Source organism: Pygoscelis adeliae, unplaced genomic scaffold (assembly GCF_000699105.1).
Source record: "Pygoscelis adeliae isolate BGI_AS28 unplaced genomic scaffold, ASM69910v1 Scaffold264, whole genome shotgun sequence".
Taxonomy (NCBI): Eukaryota; Metazoa; Chordata; class Aves; order Sphenisciformes; family Spheniscidae; genus Pygoscelis; species Pygoscelis adeliae.
Window position 1 is genome coordinate 321,204 of NW_008824672.1, and position 13,387 is coordinate 334,590.

The 13,387-nt window shown below is 38.3% G+C and overlaps 1 protein-coding gene across 1 annotated transcript in view; it reads right to left on the minus strand.

The window, feature by feature from the left end:
* CNTNAP2 (contactin associated protein-like 2) overlaps nt 1-13,387 on the minus strand; it is a 1,203,666-nt gene that overhangs the window by 60,834 nt on the left and 1,129,445 nt on the right. Inside the window, exon 21 of the mRNA XM_009323034.1 lies at nt 7,830-7,923. Within this exon, the coding sequence (XP_009321309.1) occupies nt 7,830-7,923 (94 nt within the window). The remainder of the gene's footprint in view (nt 1-7,829; nt 7,924-13,387) is intronic.

Genomic DNA, 13,387 nt, shown 5'->3' on the forward strand with positions numbered 1-13,387 from the left:
CTCCTCCGCCAGCTCTCTCAGCACCCTTGGGTGGATCCCATCCGGCCCCATAGACTTGTGAGTATCCAGATGACGTAGCAGGTCGTTGACCGCTTCCTCTTGGATTATTATTGGTTTTGAATGTCAGATAAGACTTGTGCAAATACTCTGTTCAAAATGGCACCAACTAAATTAAATGTCTTTACAATCTCCTCTTTTTTTTCTTTTTTTCAGAGCAAATAGATGCATACTTTGGAAAGAACTGTAAAGCAATGGGATTATTTTCTCCGCAAGATTCTGTAGAGCGATTTATATGATACAATTTTCTGAGACATCTTAAAGCATAAAGGAAAAGAATTTTACAATTTAGGAACTAGGAGACTCTTGCATCCTGTTACAGGCTGGGATGCAAGCTAGAAGAGCATGGGGGGGGGCGGACACACAGACAACTTTCTGGAGCTGTTGAATGTCCACAGAAGATTTGAAGACTATTAATCAATGAAGTTATTTTATAGAGAATAGTGCAATAAGCAAGTGAAAGGGCAGTCGCCAGCTACAAAGTACAGGATAGGGACTGAGAGATGAAGAATGACCTGAAGGGTGGGAGTGAAAAGTTAGTGGGAAGAGATGACTCCAGCTAATTTTTGGAAGAGCAGAGCTGGCTCATGACTACTGGGATTACCATAGCATCTAATTTAGTCCAGTTTGTCTGGGGTCTGCCTTTTGCCTTTCTGGAGCTGCCAGCAGGCCAATGCAGCAGCAGCCAAATCCCACAATATTCTGAAAAATGGAAAGATGAAGCACAGATGTTGAGGCGAATGGCACCAATGGATATTCTTGGCTTCTCTTGTCCATAGAATCATAGAATGGTTTGGGTTGGAAGAGACCTTTAAAGGTCGTCTAGTCCAACTGCCAACCAAAAGGTAAAATTCACTTGGGCTACCCTGATTCCTGCCACAGGAGTTATTGGGGTGGAACCAGCAATTCAAAGCCTTTATGGAGTCCCCTTGGATGGGAGGCCTGTAGATGGGAAATGTTCCTTTCTGAATAGGGCTTGTAGGTAGGATTTCTCAGAGAAACCAGATAGGTCAAAAACTCAGAGGTCTGAAAGAAAAAATATTTTACTTTTACTTTGGTTCTTGTTTTCACTAAAAGAGCTGTGGAACATTTCCACCGTTACCAGAAATGCTGCAAAAAGTGAGATATGGACAGATAGACAGATCTGAGGTCAGAGACATAGGCAATATTAAATCCCAGAGGAGTTTCAACCAGGCTGATGCTATTATACAGGAGGAGGAGAAGGAAAATTGTCCAGATGTTGTATTTTTGTATGACAATTCATGTGTGACTTAATGCAGGGGAAAGCACATCTTTAATATTCAACTGCTACTGTAGCAGGAGGGCTTCTAATATGAAAATACACTTATGCCTTTTCCCTGAGATTACAGTACTGAATGTTAATGCTGGTGCTCAGAAATGAAGTAGCAGGCAGTTACTTTGAAATAAGTTAGTGGATGAATTTACTGCATGCTAGCTATTTTCTGCTCATTATCAGTGAAAGTAGGCTAAGCTACCCTGCACTCAGATTATCTGTCTACACTGCAAAATGAAGGAGAGCCACAGAGCAAACTCAAGCTGTGGAGCCCTGACTGTCACACTGCTAATATATATAATGAGGTGCTAACCTCATTATGATCATGAGGTAGTAGTAGATACATGTCAAAGATGTGTAGTAGAAAAATACTTCTAGATTATTCATAATCTATTTACAGCTCTGCATTATATTCTAGGATCCAAATTTAAGAGCTGAGTGAAGTACCTTACAGTATCAGAGACCTAATTCTAAACCGGTATTTGGTTTGATGATTTCTTTGATTAACGTTAACTTCATATCAGATTATGTCAATCAAGTGGCATACCCAAATGATGACAATGCCTATGTCCTTTACAGAATTTTTTATCAAGGCTACCAAAACTCCCTTTTCAATGGTGGTAAATGTTCTCAAAGAGATGAGATGTTCATCCTTTGACATGAAACAAACCCTCTAAGTGATAAACCTCTGCAGTTGTGTGGAAACATGGAAACTGAAGCTGGTTTTGAAAGTGTATAATGTTTTTGGTAGGAAGAATTACACTGTAGGTAATTTCTGTTACTCAACACTTCAGCTAGAAGTGTTAAAGCATTAAACTGCCAGGCTTGTTCTACAGAAAAGAAAGTATCTTATTTAGTAATAAAGAATGATTAACTCTCAGAAAAATTGCCACAGTCCCTGCTGGTAGTTCAAAGGATTTTGAACTTTTGCCTCCTATTATTCAGTATCTATTTGTGGAGAGATGCCATGCAAGAAAAAAGCAGTTCCCATTTCTATACCTAACCTAAACCATGTAAGCAATGTCATTTATCTCCTACTTTTCGTGAAGTATTTCTATGATCTCTCCTTTGCATACTTGAAACTAATTACTTGGCTAGATGTAAGCTGGTCTTACCACCCGTTAGTCCAAGGCAGTGAATGCCACAATGAATCCAGAGAAATGTCTCCCAACCAGTTTTTATTTTCACCACACACCCCAGTAAAGAAACAGAGAAACTCCACCCAGGAAACAATAAAAAATCCTTTCATTAACATCAGGGAAATAACACATCTAGAAATGGACCTTCTACCTCTTCTTCTTGAGGAAACCCCCTTTTGAGAAAAGACTCAAGGCCCCTGGGGTTGATTTCCAGGATCTCTTTTTAGCTGTAAAGTGATGGCAGCTGCTTTTGTAAGAAGGAAGGCAGACCTGAAAGGTGTTTCCCTCTTCACTACTCTTACTGAAAGTACCTGAAGAGCACTAGAGTGAAGCACGAGACATAAATGGAGCTTACAGAGTTTAGCTGCAGGGACAGCTGTCAGTTCTGAAATTGATAATGTCTGTGTTATAGATGACTTGTATTATGTTGGTTGTTTCCAAGTGGATATTTAAGTATTTTCTAAATGATATCATTTGATTTGGAGTGCATGGAAAACAGACAAGGAGCACATTTCCTTTACTTCCCTGCCACTTTCTCAAAAGCAACTCTTGTCTGATCTGGGTGTTTCTGTGCTCAATCAAATATCTTATTAAGAAACTCTCAAATTATTTCTGTTCACCAGAATGATACTTTTAGTAAATCATGTTTAATTATGTGTAGCTAATTCTTTATAAATGCATATTAAAACCCAAAGAAATACTCCACTTCCAGTAATAAAGTACAGACTATGACATTGGTTCCCTATATAGCAAGTTCCCATAACGGAAATTAGTGTAGGCCTCCAAAAAGGATGTGAGGACAAACCTTGCATCCAAAACCACTACACATAGAGGGAAAAGCAAACCTCTGCTCTATTCTACCTCAGTAATGAGTCTCAAGCTGCAGCCTAAATGAAAATGTAGATTAAGATCTGAACTGTGATATATAACACATCCTGTCACATTGTCTACTTTTTGTTTTTTCTCTTCATAGCTGGTCATCCAGATAGCCAGCTTTTCCCTCTTACCTCATCTGTGCCAGCCATCAAAGCCTAAGTATGTTTAAACAACAGATTACAGAACGTCCCTGAAACATTAACAATTCCCTTCTATCTTTTTTATAAAATCCTGCATTTCTCTAATACTATTATTTTTAATATTAGCACTAGAGACACACACTCATGTAAAACAGGATTTTTCATTCGTTGTCTCCTTTAGCTTTATTTCACACCTCAAACCATAATCCATTTTGTCTGTGTAAGAATTTTATACTGAATGCCTGTACCTCCAGTTTCCCAGAAGGCTAAAAATATTATATATCAGTGTTTTTCAAGCCAGTAAACATTTGAGTTTTCTGGAAATTATTTCAGGAAAGCAGAAAACACCTCAACCTAAAGAAGAAGAAATGCTCCCTGATTACAACTGCAATTCAATAATTTCTTTTTGTTTCTGATGTGACCCTCCTGCTTTACAGAAAATATTATGAACAGTTACGAGGCATGGAGCCATTTCGTCACCATTTTATTAATCAGCCATATTGTTGTAACACCTAGAGCAGAGAGTGGTGTTGCGTTGTGGTAGGTGTTGTACAAGTGATCATTTCTGACGGGCAGCAGATGAGCTATCACAGCAAGCACAGCTGTGGCAGAAGCAGCTGCTCCTATGCAAATAACCCTAATAAAAATGGAAATCAGACAGGCAGATCAGTTTCTTAGTAAGATTGTTCCAGAGTGCTCTTCAAAAACCCCATCTTTCTTTAGAAATAGGGCCTTGCATTCATTTTTGATGGCAAATAAGAATTGCATAGTATGGAAACAACAGAAACTGAATGCAACTAATGACGGACTAGCAGTGAAATAGGAGGCTACTCCCATGTCACCCATTTAGAGAATGTAATTGCAGGTGGGTACAAATTGTAACTTGATATATGTATCCAGATCTTCCATTGGTGCTAATCCCTCTGGTCCACTGAAATATGCCTAGCCAGTACAATGTGACAAGCAGAAGCTTTAAAGATACTAGATTCTGCGTCTACTTTGCCCTTCGAACTGCTGCACTTGTGTAACTGTGTTAACGCTGCTCTTCCCTCATTCAGCATTACTCTGAGAGTTGCACAGCAAAGTTGATCAATGGACAGAGTCAGCTGCACAACAATTTTACATCAGGAAATCTGTGTCTCTGCAGATAAGTTCAATTTTTCTTTGGCAGAAAGAATAGAAGTAGGGTTTTTTTTGTTTGTTTCTTTAGTACTGATTTGCTCTTTTGCTTAATATAATATCTTATTTTGTGAGGACAGTAACAGAAGCAGAGAAGAGGAAGCAACAGTCATATTGTCAATCATGCTAATATAATCCTATGCTGTTAAAAATGAAGTAATCAATCCCAGGGATAATAGGATATACAATACATAACAAATGCATGATGCAGTTTGTAAGAATGGATGACAAATAGCATCTTCAGAAACAGGGACACAGTTGTCTGTGGCTTAAAATCACCAAGTAGCACAGGAAAACAGAAACATAACATATCAACAAATTACTCCTTCAGGATATCCCAAGACCTTTGCCTGCTCCCAAACTTCAAGTTAGCAGAAGAGTTGAAGGCGGGCTTCAGTGGTAGCTGTGATTGCTTTATGCTTCCTGATGACAATCTTCAACTGTACCAGATGTGTTTATGGGACAGATATTATAAGGACTATGTTTACTATTTGAAATTCTAGATTTGGAACTTGCTTTTAATCACTCTTGTCAGTTTACCCTATTTATAAAGAGGGAGAGGAATATAAATTGTAAGCTCCCAGATATTCAAAACTTTTTTTACTTTTTTCTTTAAAAAAAATCAAATTAAATTCTCTGACCTCTGGTATTTTTTTCTTCTTATATATCTTTATTCTGGGAAAGTCTAGCGAATCCTATGATCAAGCTCTTGATATTAACAAGCAGCATACAGATATTGTTCTGTTGCCAAGCTTCATTTCTCATTTGGTAGGATCCAACTGAAATGGTCAGAGGATACTTAAAACTATTTTCAGCCAGATACACGACTTTTCAGAAATGAGGCGAAAGTGAGGTGCTGTGGGTTTAGGTCTGTAGGAACAGAACTGGACTGATAACTCATTTTATTTGGACCTCTGAGATGGTTATGGCTTTCAGTCACTGCCAATATTGAACAAGTAACCTAGACATGAAAGGTCATATCATGGATGATCTGAGCTGCCCAGTTCTTGCAGCCCCTTTATTATTCATGAATGCCTAAAGAAAATTTCAGAATGGGAGTACTTAAACATGGCAAAGAAACCAGCACTTGGGCATGGGGTTATGTGGGAGACGGCTGGGTGGACTTTGATTTTGTAGTGCTATGACTGTGTTTAAAAATTCAGCTCAGAAAGAACCAGTGCAAAGACTAAACCTCCTATCTATGTCACGGTTTCATCTATGTGGTTACATGACTGTGTTGCTAGTACACCTGCCAGCTCAGCAATTCAAAGGAATAAGAAGTGGTTTCCTTGCAGAGCTCTGTCTGCACTCAGGGTATTTTAAATGTGTCACGTAAACAGTATTTCTTGTTTTCTCTTTCATTTTGTGTTTCTTCCATTGTTTTCCTCTGTGTTTTAGTAATTGTCCTTTTCTTTCCCTTCACTTTTATTTATCTCTTATGCTGCAGTATTTTCTCTGTTGTATGCCTATCTCCATATTGTCTCTCTCATGCACCTTGTTCAGCCTTGTCCAAAGCATTGCCTGATTAGAATGGCCGGGAAAGCGCCAGTTTTAGCTGGATCCAAACAACCATTCAAAAAAGGTAAGCTTATTTAGAAGGCTGAGCTGTGGAGGCAGTACTGCCATACCGTGGTAGTTTCTTAGACAAATGAAGCATTACAGAGAGCTGCCATCTCAAAAGAAACAGAACCTCGCTGGCAGTGAATCTATTATGGAAGATGGACACTGCAACACTCTTCAGCAAATTATAGCTGATATTTTTGATCACAATTACCTGGCAGGAAAGACTCAAGCCCCATTCCTTGCCTGCAGAGCTATTCCAGCTGCTGAAGGCTCCACCTGAAGTCCTTTGTCTCCTCACCTTAATTAATGAATACAGAGGCCGGCAGCCTGGCCGAGGTAGAGAGTCAGCTCTAGTCCAACTGCGCTAATTCAGTCCAGTGAGGTGGGAATGCACCTGGTTTCCAGAGACTTGCCAAAATCAGACCACATCGTCTTTTGTACTATCTACAGAACTGACTTTGAGAGTATCAGAAAATACTTCTTGTCTCTTGCTAACCAACCATTTTAAAGGCTTTTCATTTCCTATTTCACAGAAGTTCAACACATTAAATTTTAAAAATGAAACAATCTTCAAAAAGTCACATTAGCTATGTGGTCAATTGCTTTTCCACTTCAAAAATCAGTGTATGGTGTTCACAGATTGCTGCCTTAGACCATAAAACAAAGAAAAGTTTACAATTTTCTGGATTAAACCCTTCGCTGCCGTTCAAGCAACCACATCCCTGTACAAAGCACTTAGAGGAAATGGTATCAATACCCCCTTACTCTGCAAAGGGGAAAAAGCCCTTCTTAAAAGCTGTAAATGTCAGGGGAATAATTGATTCCTGAAGTGAGTAACCCTGGAAATTCATGTAAGATGCCAGTAGTGGAAAAATTAAGGAATGGAAAGTAGGACGGCCTAAAAGTGAGGCCCAGGCAGTTTAAGATGCATCTGTATTGCCTTTAGAGTTCAGCTGGGGAGCTGGCTGGGAAGCTGCTGCACTGGGAAATAATGATGAGGTCCATAAAAGGGATGGAAAATGTATAGAGTGGTGCTGTAGGTGTTACAGACTTCTAAAGGACCTCACTAGTGGGCCTCACTGTGAGAAAGTGGCAGTTTTGGCAGAGTGATGAGGGATAGTTATGCCACAAGAGGATGCGCTGGGATAAGAAGGCTGACTGCAGAAATAAAGGCATTATATAAAGCATATGATACCTTCACAGGGGAAGATACTATTTAAAATAACTTCAATATCTCCTCGTAGAAGCAGTGGTCCAAATGATTTCGTATTCCCTCCACCTGACACTGAGAGGGTAATGAAACTTCACAAATATGATGTTACAAGTGTCTCTTTACCCGTATCTGTTTTTTTCCATGCATTGGGCAGACAATCACCTGTTTGTGTGCACATCAGCCTATATGACAAGGTGAACATAACCCTTCATTTAGGTATAACTCCAATATCACCACTTTCTAGTTAAGAATGACATGTGCAGCATCCTGCTGCAAACACGACACACATCATTGTCCCGTGAGCTTATGGTTTTCAGTATTCTCTGAAAACACCTAATAAAATAACCAGGTATAAACTGAAATCTTACCTATAACTTTTCCTAGGAATAGTGCCTTTGGGGAGTTGAACTGAATGTCAGACACTGTTGGCAGGCTGTAACTTGTTGGAGGATAGTGATCAAGCTGGGGAAAGAGAAAAGAAATGATGAGTATTTTGAACTGGTCCGCCTTCTCACAGTGCTACTGAATCAGGTCTACTTTATAGAGTTTATGCCACTTACAACTCTGTCTGATATGCTCTGCTTTCATTCTGATAAAGGCAAAATAACAGTTAATACCCTTCCTTCCATATCTGCATCTCCACAGTTCCCAAGGCCTGGAAAATACCTATATTGGTCATTTGTTTGTTCTGGTTGCTGTACAATCACTTCAGCTTTTGCTTGTGTGCTTCAATATAATTGCTAAAAATAGCAACAACATCAACTTCAACAATAAAACAGCTTATTATTTTAATATAAGATTTCCATTTGGGACCTATGTTACTGCTAAAGCTAGGTTTACATAGCTGAGAATTTGAGACTAATGCAGGTGTTGGGCATTCTCCTTTTCTCTCAGAAAAGTCAAAAATTAATAAGACATACTTTTTTGCACTTCATATTTATTATTGCCTTATTGAAAATGCTGTTCAATTTAATTGTGATGACACCTAGTGAAACCTAAAAAATAAATTCAAGAGAAATCAACTTAGCTAAATAGTTTAATCTATAGGAAACTCATATTGTCCCTGATATGACACAACAATCACATTATATTAGCATATTTCTTCCTGGTTTTTAGCTATTTAACAGAAAAATGTGAAGAAAAGAATAAAATAAATTGCCTATGCTTAGTAATAGCACTATTAAGATAGTTCGATACAGCTCCATAGTTTTGATGTTCACATTTCACAAAGGTAATTGGGGTGAATTTTTATCTATGCTGTTTTATTTATTTTCTCAGCTTTACGTGTTTATTACACAGGCTTAAAGAGGGCAGAGCAGCAATTGTTTATTTTATTCTGGCCTTACCTTGGCACAAAACAGGATAGAAAGTCATACATGTGATTTAAGACTTTACAGGGTATAATAGACTGCAGAAGTAATTCTGGAGAAACCGCGACACTAAAGGGCATACAATTTTTTCACATATCTTTTTGCCATATTTCTAATTTCAAAATATTATCTTGGATTAGTTTGCTTTAATGATACTGCAAATTTTCAATTCAGTGGTTAAAAGTAAATGAATGGCATAGTGTAGAACTGAAGGGCTGTATCCCCTGATACCCTGGAATACTGTCAGCTCATGTACTTGGAAAGCCTACTGATTTCATACCCATGACTCCGCAGAGGCAATCATCTCAAAAAACTATAATGACTGGAAAAGAGGGGTCCCATCTTTCTTATACTGCCCCATAAAACCCCAGCAAGACAAGCGTATATACATAATAGAGAGGGAGAATGTTCTCTGCAGATGACAAAAGATGTCTAGCAAATGCTCATATTGAGAAATGATTTTTAATTGATCATAACTAGTTCTCACACTGGTTATTAAAATTTGGCCACGAATGTTTATTAGCATGACTACTGGCTATCTCCCAATTTTAAACGGTAGACTTTTGAGCTAAATATATGGAAAAACATAGTTTCCATCTTCTTACTCAGAAACTAAGAAGTTTCAGTTTGTTCAGAGTATCTTGAACAGCTTTTCTCAGATTTTTAATAAACAGCAGAAATACATATTTTACCTGACATTAGACATAATTTCAAATCAAAAAGAGTTATTTTTGAAACGGTGCAGCCAAACAAATATGAAGAGTTAAAATAAAAAACAGTTCTCAACATTAACCACAGCAGGTCCTACTAAGTACAATCTCCAGCTAAGTGCTTGCTGTTGGTTTCCCTGGTGGAATGAAAAATCAGCGTTCCAGCATCCAACATCACAAGTATCAGACCTGTTGTCAATGGGAGCTGCAGACATATCAGGTGAAAAAAATATTCCCTTCTTATTTCAGAAGACAAATAGGAATGGCTCAGATCTCAAAGCTGAAAGAGAGTACAGCTCTTTGAAGTTTTGGGTTGTTTTGATTTCTGGTTGAAATAAATGTCCATTTAAAAACTGTTGGTACTGATTTCCTGGCCTTGCCATCAACAGGGGCAAGTATTTCTGATTAGCGATAGAGCCAGCTACCACTCGACTGCCAGCTCTGGCATCTCTTGTCCCACGGGGGATGCCTGCGTTGCCTTCCATGGCCAGCTTTGAGCTACACCCTTCTCTAATCCTGGCACCTGAAATGAAATGGTGCACCACGAGACAACAGTGAGGGAATAGTGAGATTTCTGTCTGCTTGCTTTTATTGTTTGTCTTTGTTCTAAACTAGCATTATCTAATAAAACTTTGTTTTAGAGGCACTTGACTAGTATTTCTTTTTTAGGTCAGCAAGTTAAAGGACCAAGCTGAATTCTTTCCAAAGTTGCATGTGACTGCCATCCAGTGGGTGCTCAAGTGTAAGCAGCTGGAACTGAGCAGCCTGCAGTCTTTGTATGAAATACTAGGCTATCAATTTAAGATAAGACACATAATAAAAAAGGAATTACTAACGTCAAATGATATTTGAAAAAAGATATTACATTATTTAATGAAAATGAAATAGAACCTCTGCATACACAGAGGTTGATGTCATGAATTTGTATTAAATTACAGTTTTTAAATTATATTTAAGATTTTTCATTACAGCTACTTTTCTTTAAAAACTCATTAATTTCGTTTGAGCTTAATATAAACACACAGTGTGGCTTTGAGCACTACACAGATGAAAGTAGATGGCAGTTTCTGAGGAACCTGCAGTTTCAGCTCTCAAGTCACGTCATGCCAGGCAGACTGTCTTTATCTGAAGTTGCTGGGATTTAAGCAGAAGTTCAATAAAATGCTATTTCTTTTAAATTACTGTTCACTTAGATAATAAAACTAATCTTGACAGGAGTCCTGAGATTAACAGACATATCAATCTAAGGGCAAATATAATGCCTACCTCACCTTAGCAGTCTCAGAAAAAAAATATAAAAAGATATATATATATAAGTTGTATATATATATACGCACACATTATATTCACCCTGTGGATATATCTACATCTGTATCATTGTCAATCCAGCCTGTGAGTGTGTACTGCTATAAAGCTAAGGTTTTTCTTTGTGCTGAAGACATTTTATAAAAAAAAAATTCAAAATGCTATGGAATAATAATGCTGTAAGGCTTAATCTTGCACCATCTGAAGTCAATACAGCTTTGCTATTGACTTCAGTAATAGCAGGATAAAGAAGAGGATGTGTTATCATCATGACCAATGTAATATTTCTCTCCTGCATTATTATAATGATTTATCACTTGTATTAAAAAGCTTCTCAGTCCTGGACAAGAGCTTTTTGTGCTAAGTGCTATAATATTGCATAACAAAAAGAAGATTCCTGCTCAAAAATGCCTACAAATTTAGAACAGACTAGGCATGACAGCCCAAGAAAATAACGAGGCGGGGTGCAGGTGTTTAGATGGAGCTCCTCCCAGGCATGGTAGCAATTTAGGAGAAAGCAGGAAGGTGACTATGAAAATCAAATAGGAGATACTATTTTTCTTTCAGGGGTGACTGAAACATGACCTCTTAATGGTGAAACAGAGAGAGTATTCCCCTGCTGAAAGATTAGGAAAAACCTTACAAACAATATTTTTAGTACTGTGATATTTGAAAACATTTTATCTATCTTTTTAATGCAACAGAAAAGGAGCAAATTCATGTGGCAATTGTGTAATTCCTTAGGATCACCAAAGCCAATTTTACTGCAATTCAGCTCCTTCCTTAGTGTGGCACTAGTGCTTTGCTGATCTTTTCCTGCCAGGTTAGGTCCTTGACCCAGGTTATTTTGGATCAGATCAGAGCCAGAGCAGGGACAAGCCAGAGGCTGTAAATGAATAGCGGATCCAGAGAAGAAGGCAGGACCATAAACCCAGCATTTTTTACTGGCTTAGACTATCACAGACCTGCAGCCTCACTGCTCATCTGGAACACAGGGGGCACATACCTCACCAGTGTGATCTAAGGCAAACTTAAGGTTTGCATTGTGCTTTGAGCTCTTCAGATGACATTTCTATAGAGCTATAATTAATACTGGTTTTGGAACCATTCCAAATCTGTTTTGCTGGCTTAATGCACTGATTTAGCCTTTTGCAGGTTTTTTTTTTTTTAATAAATGTCAACTGCAGTCTTTTATGATAAAGTCTCTTTTTTGCAGGGATTTAAATTAGAAATGTGATCGACGAGATATAGACATAGAAAAAACAGATACATTGCAGAAAAAAAAAAGGTTTTTTTCTGTTTAAAAACTTGAATCCCTTATGTGTAATAAGCTTGTATATTTTCCTGAAGCTGCTCTTGCTCTGATAAATTACATCAGGTATAATTTGCCGCACTGTAAAAAAATACAAAAATTTGGATAAAATTTAAATGGAAATGTAGATACATAACTCAAAATGTAACAGAAGCACTGATAAGGAAAAGGACACTATTTAGTCTGGCTGCCTTCAACTGAAACAATTCTCTGATGCTTCTTTCACATATCTGTTGACTTTTTATTGCTCTCTCTAATAGATGAATTACAACAAATGTTAACAGAAGAAATAGCAGGTCATATAATGCCAAGTTATTAAAATTAAAGAGATCTACCTCAGGTACCTAAAGATGACTTTCACAGGACATTAATTTGTCCAATGTGTGCTGCCATATAATGGAAAGCACCTATTTCATATTACGTTTTGACTTTTTGAGGCTTAATGTTAAGACTCTGAAAATACTTAATAATGCTTTTGTTCTTTCTTTGTTTCTTTAATTCCAATAAAAATTGATGCTAAATCAGCAATCATACAGGCCAAGGAAAATGCTTACATTCATCGCTGGAAATACATTATCGAAGAAGGAAGTAGTCTCAATGTAAGCCAATGTATGTAACAATCCACCTTAATGTTGTGAGGTGGATAAACCCGCTGATACGCTCTGCAGACCTTTGCTCTGCTCTGATATGCAGACTGGGGAGCTATCAGACTGCACTGTACTCCCTTGTGCCCTGAATGCCCTAGCTTTATTTCCAAGGGCAACGGGGGTGCAGAGCGAAGAAGGCATTCCACTTCTGGGTCTTATCATGATATGTGGCCTAGACATGGCCAAAGTTTGGGACAAGACAACTGAAAAATTCCTCTGAATCCTGCAATACAGGCTCTGCTGAAAAGATGTGAGAATAAGGATGGATATGTAAAAGCGTTCCTCTGCTATGGAGTGGTTTTACAGAACAGAAAGTGAAGAAGAATATTCTTCCAAAAGGCCTCAAGGTTTGAAACTATCTCAGCTGATGCAGAGAGAGGGAAAAACTTCTGCTATGTACTTCAGCATCTGTCCCTGCCCCTCTGCAGCAGGTACAGATGAACCGTTCCTGGTTAACAGGGGAGGTCCCGGACGACTGGAGGCTGGCCAATGTGACGCCCATCTACAAGAAGGGCCGGAAGGAGGATCTGGGGAACTACAGGCCTGTCAGCCTGACCTCGGTGCCGGGGAAGATTATGGAGC